This window comes from Thermobia domestica, chromosome 1 (assembly GCF_964235325.1).
Source record: "Thermobia domestica chromosome 1, izTheDome1.hap1.1, whole genome shotgun sequence".
Lineage (NCBI taxonomy): Eukaryota > Metazoa > Arthropoda > Insecta > Zygentoma > Lepismatidae > Thermobia > Thermobia domestica.
Genome location: NC_137454.1, coordinates 62923099 through 62935394, shown reverse-complemented (window position 1 = coordinate 62935394; position 12296 = coordinate 62923099). Strand labels below are relative to the sequence as shown.

General features: G+C 38.5%; 1 protein-coding gene across 1 annotated transcript in view; it reads left to right on the top strand.

Annotated features, from left to right (window-relative positions):
• Positions 1 to 917: 917 nt before the first annotated feature.
• Positions 918 to 12296, top strand: part of LOC145685469 (tyrosine aminotransferase-like) — a 91574-nt gene continuing 80195 nt past the window's right edge. The window contains exon 1 of the mRNA XM_081757870.1: positions 918 to 1500. Within this exon, the coding sequence (XP_081613996.1) occupies positions 1269 to 1500 (232 nt within the window). The 5' untranslated portion in view covers positions 918 to 1268. The remainder of the gene's footprint in view (positions 1501 to 12296) is intronic.

Here is a 12296-nt window from a genome sequence, read left to right as displayed (position 1 = left end):
AACTGAGGAAAAACTTGCAATTGAGGCTTAGACAAAACAAGCAAAGGACAATTCAGGAGAGTGTTCGAAAAAAAAAATCCAGTTTAAATTTACAGGATGTTTTATGGCAGTAATGTTATTTGCACTAGATACATTTCCTTAATTTATTTTAAATTTTCCTGGATAAACTGTGAATAAAGTGTGTTCAATGGACAGTTTTTATAACACTAATCTCTGTTACGAACTCTCTTCAGTCAACGCTGAAGAGGAATTAGGATCACTGTCAGGGACTGAGTTTGTTAGAATGAATCGTTCGCAATAATCTAGAAAAAATATTTAGTGAATCTACAAAGCTTCTGAAATTAATATTAACTGTACCTATGGCGTCAGCAAAAGACGAAAAGTATTTTTCTACATGAAAAAGAATTGACACTTTCAAGAATTGAATGTCCCAAGAAAGGTTATCACACCATTGGTTATGCTTTCCATCGAAAAAGACCTGACAATAAGAATACTAGAGTTCAACCAACATTATAAGACAGATTTGCTCCAATCAAAGAGAGGAGAATGAACTTACTAATTAATTAACATGATTAATCGGATAAAATGTTCTGCATTTTTTTTTATTTTTTAAAAACAGAATTTTATTTAATTTCACATGTCACATAGCATTTGCATCTAAATTTCTGCTGATTAGTCAATGAGTCCACTTTATATCTTCTGTATCTTATCGCTCGTACTGCAACACCCGAAACCATAATCCACCGGCCGCCACTGGACAAACGTGTTTAAAATGTAAAAGAAAGATGTTTGACTGCTTCTTTTTATATTTTTTCTGTTCTAATCAGTATTACGTTTTGTTACGTGAACACGGTTCTTCAGGCAGTTTAAAGAAACAAAAGCTATATATTTGGAGGAAGTGACATTTATACTGAACAAGTGGAAATTTCCGTAACATGCATAGTTCATCAGTTTGAGATCATCGTTGAATTGGAGTTATTTATTGAGACGTAGCAATGTCAAGGTTACTACATAGTAACTCTAGAAGAATGACGACGTTCTTGCAACCTCTTTGATTCTGCCAAGTTTTTCGCTGCAGGCTCGATCTCCTTGATCTAAACATGATTATTTGTGTTCGAAAACTTGTTCATGATTTTAACTAATTCTTTTACGGTCACTTTTTGTTTCTGGAGGTGTGTGCTCCGGTCAACCAATCAGAGACGATAACGAGAATATGCCCACTTTATAGACCAGTTAGCGACAAATTTCTCCAAATAGGCGGTATCACTATGAGAGGAGAGACACCGAAGTTTCCAGCTCAAAGCTCTCCAGGTGTTGAGCAGCGACTAAAGTATCAGTGGCATCCGTCGTTTAACGGGTTCTCGAAAATGAAGAATCGCAAATGTTGGTCTGTACCTGCTTCGGACATCGCAAAGAATACGTACAACCCTATCAGGTCAATTGTCGAGAATCTGGATTTGAACCCAAATCCAGAGAAACAAATGATTGCCCTTTCAATTGGTAAGTACCTTTATTTTTAGTATTAGACTTTAACAAAAAAAAAGAAAAAGAAAAGAAAAGAAAAGAAAGAAAGAAAAAGAAAGAAAGAAAAAGAAAGAAAAAGAAAAAACAGTAATACAAGATATTTTATAAGCAATTGCGATCAAGAACTGTTACGGGCGATAGTGTACGAGATTTAGCATCCTTTGGGATCTGAATAATTTCTTAAAACTGTAAACGATTGTCAGTTGAGAACTAAATCTCTTAGGGCCTTATACAGAGACGTTTAGACGTGTGATTAGTGCCATACTAAAAAGTTCGACTAACATATGTTTGCTGCAGTAGTCAAGCCTTTAGTATTACGCTAGTCTTACGTCAAAACGACTCTGCATAAGGCGGTTAATGTTAATGTTTGCGCTTGAAATGTTTAATCAAAACACATTTAGGGAAGGTCATGTTCTCTCCAGTATTTCAAAGCTTGCCAACTCTTATCATTTTTATGAAAACACTAAATACTAAATTCAGTTAATATTTGTATAAGTAAAAATTGAGAAATGCAGTTGAAATACTTTGAGTCTCGTTGAAAATTGACATTAGGAGAAGAAAAAAAGGAACATTTCATGTACTTTAGTGCAATGTCGATTTGTTTGATATCATTTTTGCAGACTCTGGTCTAGGATATAAAATTATGTTCATTAAATATTACTGTATTCACATTATTTTAAATATCGATACTATCTTGTCACGACTAAAGATATTAAAAAAAAAAAAAACTTTTGTCGTTAAATTTGCAGCAAAGCTATCAAACGCTAAATACTTTGTAAATACTGTTAACATGACTGCACAACAAGGTGACCAGAATTTTTACTTGCAAAAACGGGACGCATACGAATCGACGAGGGAGAAAGTAAATATCTGACTTTCAGATTGCATTTTGGGACTCAGTAGTGTTTTCAATTTACAAAATACACAAGTAAGAGAGATAACACAGTGTTTTTAATTTTAAGTAACTTACTACCCAACAATGCTTTTAACTACTTGAACACTCAGAATTCCCATTCAATTCCCACTTAAACTACAGAACACTGAATTCCCATTTGAACATTCAGAAGTTAAATACACGACTTACCAATGAGTTTTGGTACGGAAAAGTGTAGAGTTTGAATTGACCATTTATATTTTGAATAATAATTACGGGACACCTGGGTCATTTTTGCTTAAAAACGGGACATTCAGGCGTCCCGTTTGAGAATCAGAAAAAAACGGGACAACAGTTGAAAAAGGGACTGTCCCGACTAAAACGGGACGTCTGGTCACCTTGCTGCACAACTAAAGTACAGAAAGACGATAGCTATCTGAATCGGTTAGATAAGTATCGCATTAGGTGTGAGCTCGTAGAAGTAACTTCGTAAGAGTAATATTAATACTATTAAATATTCAAAAATAATTATATAAACTATCTTGGATTAAAGAGGATAAAGTAACAATTGATTACAACTGTTGTTTTTCAAGTCTTCGCAGAATTGATACAATTAAAGCAAAAGAAAATTTATTGTACGTAATTTTCAACTCGAACTACACATATTTTCCTTGTTTTAAATCTATATGAGGCCTACCTACAGCAGTCACAAGTTAGACATTCCTGAACAGAGAACGAAGATAGTTTATGAAGATTATATCTAAATGAGCATAGTTCTCTTAATGGCCAATTTGTTGTTTCTTTTGAACACTAGGTCAGAGAGATCGTCTTACTAAACGTGTAATGTAACATAGAAACTACCACCCGACTTTATGTTGTAAGCAAGCAGCAAAGAAAATAGATGGAGAGTAATATCCAGTGACGTCGCCAGAGAGGGGGCAGCTTGCCCTGGTGACTACGACTGTCTCCTGAATGCTCCCCATCCGAGACATGTGTTATTGTAATGCAGGTCAAACAGGGTGCACCCACGGTTAGTCCATCGAGTCCGGATTCCTAAACTTCCTAACTCAACATACATTTCTCAATAGAACTATAATTGTTTAACAGAAAAACGATTGGTGTAACAAAAATTTGATCTTACACTTCACTGTACTCTTTCTCTGAAAAAAAATAGTTCTTTTTTAAAAAAAAAAAATACTTATCGTTTTTACGGACAGAGAATAATACTCGTTCAATACTTCATAGAGGTAGTGTCTTGTAGTATTGGACCCTCCCCCCACCAGTGGCGGATCCAGGGGGCGATCGCCATCCCCCAGAAGAGGAAACTTTTTTATTTTATATATAAATAAAACCCATCCCAGAGTTTGGAGCTCTTAAAAGTAGCTTTAAGTAGCAGTATTACAAAGTCCGTACCCCCAGAAGTCCGTCCTGGATCCGCCCCTGCCCCCCCCCCCCACACACAAAGCTTTGACTCCCAACAAAAATTTCTGGGTACGCGCCTGAGAACAAGTAATGTAAAACTATTCTTTTCGGGGGGTAACTTTCCCCCTCAAAAAATTACAGCTGGCGTCATCACTGATAACCCCATGAATGAGAGGACTTTAGCAAAAGAATTTAGTATTTTGTTTCAAATTTCTTTCACATCTACTTTTTATTTCTACCAAATGAACTAAAGTTCTCGGTAGTACAGCCTACGAAGGGGTTATGGCCCATCAGACAAATTTGTAGTTAGATATTCTGCTCTGTGCCTAGACATTGCCTTTCGAACCGTTATTTCTAGTTTTCTAAACCAGAATTCAATACAGTTTAATTCAATTAAGTTATCAATTGCCTCACGATGTTATTATCAACACCGAATATTCTGTGTCCCACCTAGAACCAAAAACCTGTGACAACGCACATCAGAAGTATGTACAGTAACCATCCGATAACAGACAAAAATAAGTTGACATGAAATGTAATTGTCGTGCGTCTTATACCGAACCTTCGTATTTTTTTTATTAATAGTGCTTAAAGAATTCCCTGACTTACCACTTGGGTGTGTTATTTTAATACTGTTGTGCCCATAACTGAAATATCTAATAACTGAGTGAAAATCTGTAGACATGTTGTACGTTATTTGGTATAAACATCAAATATACCATTCAAACCTTAAATTCTTACTGTCAGTTACTAGATATTTCTGATATAGGTATGAGCAGGGACGTAGTGCTTTCAGTAAAGTAGTTCCTTCATTTTGGCGAAAAGGTCGTCACCGAGACCCTGAAGACATTGTTGTTTATTGTGCCCACGTGCTACTTTAATCTTGATCTACACACTTTATTCGCCTTTCCGTAGCGTATTGTTGTGGCACTTCCACTTTTCTTTCTCTACTTGCATCCCTGCTGCTTTTGATTGAATAACACATGATCGTTACCACTTATCATACGTCATCGTTTCGCATCCCCTTACAATCTACGGAACTCTTGCGGTGCTGACACAGGAGATGGACAAATGTATGGAAACACCTGAAAAATTGCGCATTACATTTATTAATAGCGAGTAGGACCACCTTTGGCACGCAGAACGGTCTGCAGTCGACGGAGAATGGACAAATACAGGTCGCGTATGGTTGTCAAAAGGATGGTGTGCCAAAGCAGCTGCAAATTGTTGTAGCGACAACGGTGGTGGGTAGCGGGCTCGCACCTTGGTCTCCAAAACTGACTACAAGGGCTCAATGATATTGAGGTCTGGTGATTGTGGAGTCCATGCCAGGTGTGACACTTCATCTTCGTGCTCATAAAACCAGTTCTGGACAATGTGAGCTGTCTTGGAACAAAGCTTGCACCACGGGATGCAGCTAGTCAATCAAGATGGTTACATACTCCTTGACAGTGGCATGTCCATGCAGGGTGATGATGGGTCCCGCAGAATACTAAGATACGGCTGCCCAAATGATTACGCCGCCATGCTTCACTCTTGGTAACAGACAATTTCTATCATACCCTTGTGTTGGCGTTCTCCACACGTAAACTCAACCAGCAGTTGGAAACATTGTAAAGGAAGACTCATCCGACCAGATGATATTCTTTCACTGCTCCATTGTCCAGTTTTTATGGGTGTTACACCACTGTCTCCGTATAGCTGCATGGTTAACAGTCACGAATAGTTTGGGAATTGCAGATCTATCATAAATACCCTGCTTGTGGATTTCTCTTCTTCTGACTGTTTTGACGCAAACAGGGTTTGTAAACACTTCAGCTCAGCTATGACTTTTGGCGCCGTGGTGATCTTCTGCTTGGTTACAATACTACTCAATATGCGTCTGTCAGTGTCACGCAACACACACTTGCATCCACGCTGGTGTTTTGCTGATGCGGTTTTTCCGGAACACTCTCAGCGTCGTAGGCAGTCATGAGCCTCGAGACAGTGCCTCTTGATACACCAAACATTTCCGATACTTTTGTCACAGAAGCTCCCACCATACGCGCACCCACAAATTGCCCTCTTTGAAACCCTGTCAGCTCAGACATAATTCACAATACCTTTGGCGTGGAAGACCCGGGTTCGATTCCCGCCGGGAACTCATGTGGTTTGGATTCCACGTTAATCAGTAGGTCCCGTCTCATATAGCCTTGCTGCTGCAAGGGACATTTAACTCAAAATCAACTCTGCTCAATGATTCACGATAACCTACATAGACCGGTCGCTCATCTGTAACTGGCCCATCTGTTCGATTGGGCAGGTTGTATACCTCACAGGATATGCCGGTAACCACAGCGACACCTATCATTCAGAGGCAAATTGTGTTTGAAATGACTACCTCTTTTATACGAGATGTTTCCATATTTTTGTCAATCCCCTGTATATAATATGTTTGTTGTATTTATAGGATTAATGTTACCACTACTTTTGACCCAACCTATGTAAAATTAAAAAATCTAGCAGTAAGATGTCTATATTGTAGACTGAATCCATATTCTGATTCTTGGTTGCGATCTTAAGAGGTTTCAGTAACATTATTATTATTATTATTATTATTATTATTATTATTATTATTATTATTATTATTATTATTATTATTATTATTATTATTTACGCGACTTGTAACTAATTGGTTAGCATTTTTATTATTTATTTGTTGAAGTTTAATGTCTCTTGTAAGCGCCCAGGTTATATGAGCCGTGGACCTACATTTAAGGTGGATTCCGAACTACTGTGATGTTTTCGAGTTTCAACGCTCTCCCACGTGAAATCGAACTCGGGACCACGTACACTAAAGGCGAGCGCTCGAAGCACTAGACCAGCAGAGAGGGCTTTTTAGCATTTTTTTCTTCAATGTTGGATACACTAGCTTGATTCCCGCTGGGAGTATATGTGGTATTGATATCAAATTAAATTTTAGGTCTACGTCTTCTTTACTCCAATAAATGAAAACACGGTTCTTCTCACGGTATGTTAGTTTATGAAAGCCAGGGCCGTGACATGGAAAATCAGCGTCCAGGGCGAGAGTATACGACGGCGCCCCCATACATATATTCCAAGTAATTTTTCCTTTCTTTTGCCCCTTTTTCTCCCGATTTTTTCGCCCCCTTATTTCGGCGCCCGGGGCCGCCGCCCCGCTCGCCCCCCCCCCACGGCACGGCCCTGATGAAAGCTTACTCTCGGATATTGAGATTTTTCATATGCAAATTTTTCACGTGTAGGCCTATGCTTCTGAGTTATCATAACTACTAGTTTTAAATTTAAAAAAAAAAATCCTATACAATTTAACATCCCAATGAAATTAAAAGCATACTTTTAAAAAACAAACAATATATCTCACCTTTTAAAAGTTATCACGTTAATAAAAAGTCATAATTCAAAACCACAGGCACGAAGCAAAATAGTTGAGTAAACAAATGATGGCACTCAATAGTCGCAAGCAGGCAAGTAATAGCGCAAATAGCGACATCTATTAGCGTGTCTGTTTGTTATTAGCATTAGCGTGACAAATAGTATGAAGGACTGAGACGGTTACTGTTCATTATCATAACTACTGTCTCTAATAATTATAGAGCAGAAGTTTGAGGTTATTCATTGATTAGATTTTAACTTCTGTTTTCGGCACTGAGGCTATATGAGAAGTAACCAACTCTTTAAAGTGGAATCTGAACATCATTTGGGTTTGTATCCGAGGCAGATACAAGGTGTCCAAAATGTTCTTGCCGTTCTAGAGCAGTGATAAACAAAGAGCAATAAAGTGGACAGTACCTACCTTCAGGTTTCGAAGTAATCTCCATCAGCATCCAACACCTTTTAGCAACGTTCTTGCAGCTGTACAATATCTTCATGATAAAACTCGGCAGTCATGGATGCAAAGAAGTCCGTGAGTGCTTTCCCCAGTTCTCCCTCATTTGCGAAGGATCTCCCTACGAAGATGATTGTCGAGAGAATGAAACAGGTGGTAATCTGTTGGCACAAGGTCTGGTGAATATGGTGCACGGTACAGTATATCCCAGTCAAGTAGCCTCCCGGGTCCTCTTTGTCACATGTGGCTTGTATTGTCATACAGAAACAGCATATCCTTCCAATTCACCAATGCCAGCTCCTTTTGCGCAATGCACGGTGCTCCCTTTGCAAGTGCTGAGAGTAGAGGTCATCAGTGATGAGTTGACCAGGTGGAAGTAAGCCTGCCATACGTCCCGTAAAAAATAGGACAGTCCCGAAATTTTCCCCGAGTGTCCCGCGTCCCCGTAATTGTAGTTGGGACAGCCAAATGTTCCGTATTTCAATCCCGTCCCATTCCTGCTATCAATATCAGCTTATCGAAAAGTGAAAAATCAAAAATTTTGACATTGGCTGGCAATGCTGTAATTAGTGAATGAACAATAAGCTGTAACATGTAACAGTTTCGAGGATTTTGTCACATCACTTTTTCAGATTTGATAGCGAGCAAACCAATAGCATCGCAGTGCAGAGTTGCAGTTGTCCGTTAGCAGTCAATAAAAAAAGTGCACGAGCTGAGCTGTTGTTGAAAATACATTACAAGTGAAGTGTTTCAATTTTGTATCAACAACAATGGCTATACTAAAGTGCACGTATTCTTCCATATTTGAAGAAGTAGTACCCGTTTCTGAAAGCAATGAAGTTGAACTATGAAGTTAGTTGACTGCAAAATTTGCAATGTTACTGTTTCCATTGCATCTGGTTGAAACTCGGACACTCTCCAACACATACACACACACACACAAAAATAAATAAATAAATAAATAAATAAATAAATAAATAAATAAATAAAAAATAAAAAATAAAAAGTAAACAAAAGATGGCTTCGAGTGCTTCTACATCTACAAGCACAAGAAAGATGAGTGACTTTTTCTTCAGCAAGACATTACATAAGTTAAAAAGAATTATAAATAATATTTTAGAGATTAGGGGCACAGAATTGTGCTTTGGTCTAGGGTTTAGACACATGTGAATTCAGCCTTGACAATTACACACGATCCAAGGAGAAAAATCAACTAAGTTTTTATCAGATTAAACTGACAATTGTAACTTTGGCAAATACAGGCATGAATAAATATTGCTAAACGCGCGAAGAATATTGAAGGTAGTTTTTATCACTCATTTAAATAAATTAGATTATGCATATTCTTTTCCCGTATAACATTTTTATAAGACGTCATCTTGAGTTTTTATGAAGATTCTTTTGTAGTTGGATTGAGAATGTCTTCACTCTGTACAGTTAATTGCAGGAAACGAAGAGAGAAAAGTTGTTGCAGCTTAGGGAAGGGAACTTTCGCCTATTATACTGTTGTTCCAGAGATGCAAATACGCAACAAAATTTTACTAGCCCAAGAAAAAGGCTAGTAACCCACATCCCAATCGTGATGCATCCCTGAGCAGAGCAGAGCAGAGCTAAAGTTCATTGGATTGTGTTGGAAAGTTTATGGGGGATCTCATGAACAAAATATGGCAGGCTTAGGTGGAAGGAGCTCATAATGCACCACTTGCCGACAATTCCACAATACAGAGAGTATAACCTTTCGTGGGTGCAGAGGTGGTCCCGAGGTGTAAGGAACAGGGTCACGTGGCGACAACCAATATCTGGTACGCTTGTGAGTGAGTGAACCATTATGTAAGATCATCACACTTTAGACCACTGTCCTCCTAGATGGCTGCTTTCAGGGCTTCGTCATCCAACACATGTGGTTGTCCACTGCGAGGTTCATCCGAAAGGCGCATATCTCCCGAACGGAATTTCTAGAACCAATGCTGGTGGGCGTTCGTTCATGACATTCTCTCCAAATGCCTGGCATATGTGGCAGCTGACGGGCTCACTTTAAGGTCAAACAACAAACACACGCGAACAAGTTGCTTCAATACTTCCATCTCTCCTCGACATTGGACGAGCTAAAACTACTGTATGTGAGCAACATCTTTGTATCTTTGTATCTTTAGATGTTCGTGGAGGATTGTTCGACCAGGTTTCCCGCAATGTTCTTGCAACAGAGGCCCACATATTTTCAATAGGGTTCAGATCTGCTCCATGAGGAACCCAGTCAACTATTTCGACATCAGGTTGCCTCTGCAACCATGTCTGAAGCACATTTGAATTATGTATCGAGCTATTGTCCTGTTGCAAATATAATATGCCGTCACCTACATGAGCTTTTATTTCCGGAAGCGTTTCATCCAGATGTTCCACATACTTGTGGGCGTTTAGGCGACCAGGAATCCTGTCCGAAATTTGCAGCCTTGCATATCCATGCCCAACAGTGGACAGTTACATGTCCCATTCGACCAGAACGGGAAACGTATTCAGAGGCATACCTTTTTCCAGGGGAGCGGTAAACACGCTTCGGCCCGAAGTGTGCACTGGAAAATATTTTTTCGTCTGTGAAAACGACCTCGTCCCACACACGTGCAATATTTAACTGTGCAAACGCCAGATGGTCAACCATGTGGTCTTCTGTTAGTCGCTCCTTAACAGCTGCCCTGTATGATCTCAAACCAAAGGATTTGAGTCTACGACGGACAGTCGTAACATCGCCTGGGAAATTGGTTTTCTCTCGTAACTGTCGGGCAGACATGAAAGGGTGCTCACGGCATTGGGCAATTAAACTCTGGTCTTCTTCGGCAGAGGAAACTCTTTGTCGCCCAATTCCTCTTTTACGTCTTACATCACCTGTTTCCTCATATCTCCTCCACCACCTCCGTGCTGTAGCACGGTTAACGCCATATCTTGCGCCTGCCTCGCTATAGTTCATGCCCGCATGCTCAATTAAAGCAATCACGCTGCTTTTAACAGAAGCTTCGTAGTGAGCCATTTTCACACCAGAAGCAAAATGATAGCTTTGCTTAGGTGTTTGAACGGAACGTGCTTCATGTGACGTCACGTAAGAAGGCGGAGTTTCCTCTCATTGCTGTAGACGATATCGTACGCCCTCTGCTGCGTGTTTCGTGACGGAAAAATTGCTTTTAAGCAGTTCATGGCGACCGCTTTGAAATCAAATGTAAAGTATGAGAATTAAATTTGTCATATCTGTAGTTTGGTGTAGAGACAAAACAAAATTGGAAACCAAAGGTTTAAGAACAACTCAGATTATTAATATAAAACAAGTCAAAGATTATTAACTTGTATTATCATACAAGAAATGCGAGAATTTTGAAACAAAGAAAAATAACTTAGAAATTTACAAGTGAAGACAAAAAAAAAAAAAACTAACTTAAACACACTAAAGGGTATGAGTAGGGGCATTAATGGGGACGTCAGCAATGAGGTTATATGTCCCCGTCTCGATTAACGCGAGGGATGGATTTTGCCATTTCACTTTGACGGAATAACGTAGAGGATGGAGAGGAAGGGGAAGATACATAACAGCTATAAATATAAAAATAAAAGTGACAATGTTCGGTGGTGAATAACTCTTGAACTACCCGATCGTTCTCAATCACATTTTGAACATATATGAAATTCGAACCTGGGAAGCTTTTTGTTATTTCATTTTGATATTAGAACTTGCGGAAGAGGAGGGGAGGGTAAATATATGAAAATGAATAAAACTTAATAACTCTTGAACAATCCGACTGATCCCAATCAATCAAACATTCAATATAGATAAGGTTCGGACCTGGGATGTTTTCATTTTTTGCCTTGACGGCACAATGTAGGGGAGGGGAAGGGGGGACTATGTAAAAAAATAAAAATAAAAATGCTGTCTTGGTGACTTCATCACGCTTAAACCACCGAACTGATCTTAATCAAATTATCAACATAGATGAGGTTCGGACCTGGGGTGGTTTTTATCATATCCCTTTGATGGTAGAACGTAGGGGAAGGAGGAGGGGAGGGGAGATATCTATAAAAATGAATAAAACTTAACAACTCTTGAACCACCTGACCGATCTCGATCTAATTTTCACCATAGACGACGTTCGGGCCTAGAAACTTTTGTTTTAATATTTTCACTTTGACGGTAGAACATAGGAAAGGATAAGAGAAGGGGAGATTAATATATAAAAATAAATAGAACAACTCTTGAACCATCCAACAGATTTCGATCAAATTTTCAACGTACATGACATTCGGGCCTGGGATAATTTTTGTCATACCGTGCCCCCAACATGGAGAGGGGAGAGGGATACATAAAATCATCGAAAATGACCAATATCAAAGAGTGCTTTAGTAATAGTAAAACCATAACATATTACTATTTTTCTTTAATTTAGCCCAACGAAATCGGGGTGCGACTTAGATTCGAGGACGTCTTAAGTTCGAGTAGTTATCGAGAAATAATTAAAGATATTAACTTGTTATTGAATTACTTTGCTAATAATAATAATAATAATAATAATAATAATAATAATAATAATAATAATAATAATAATAATAATAATAATAATAATAATAATAATAATAATGTTAATAATAATA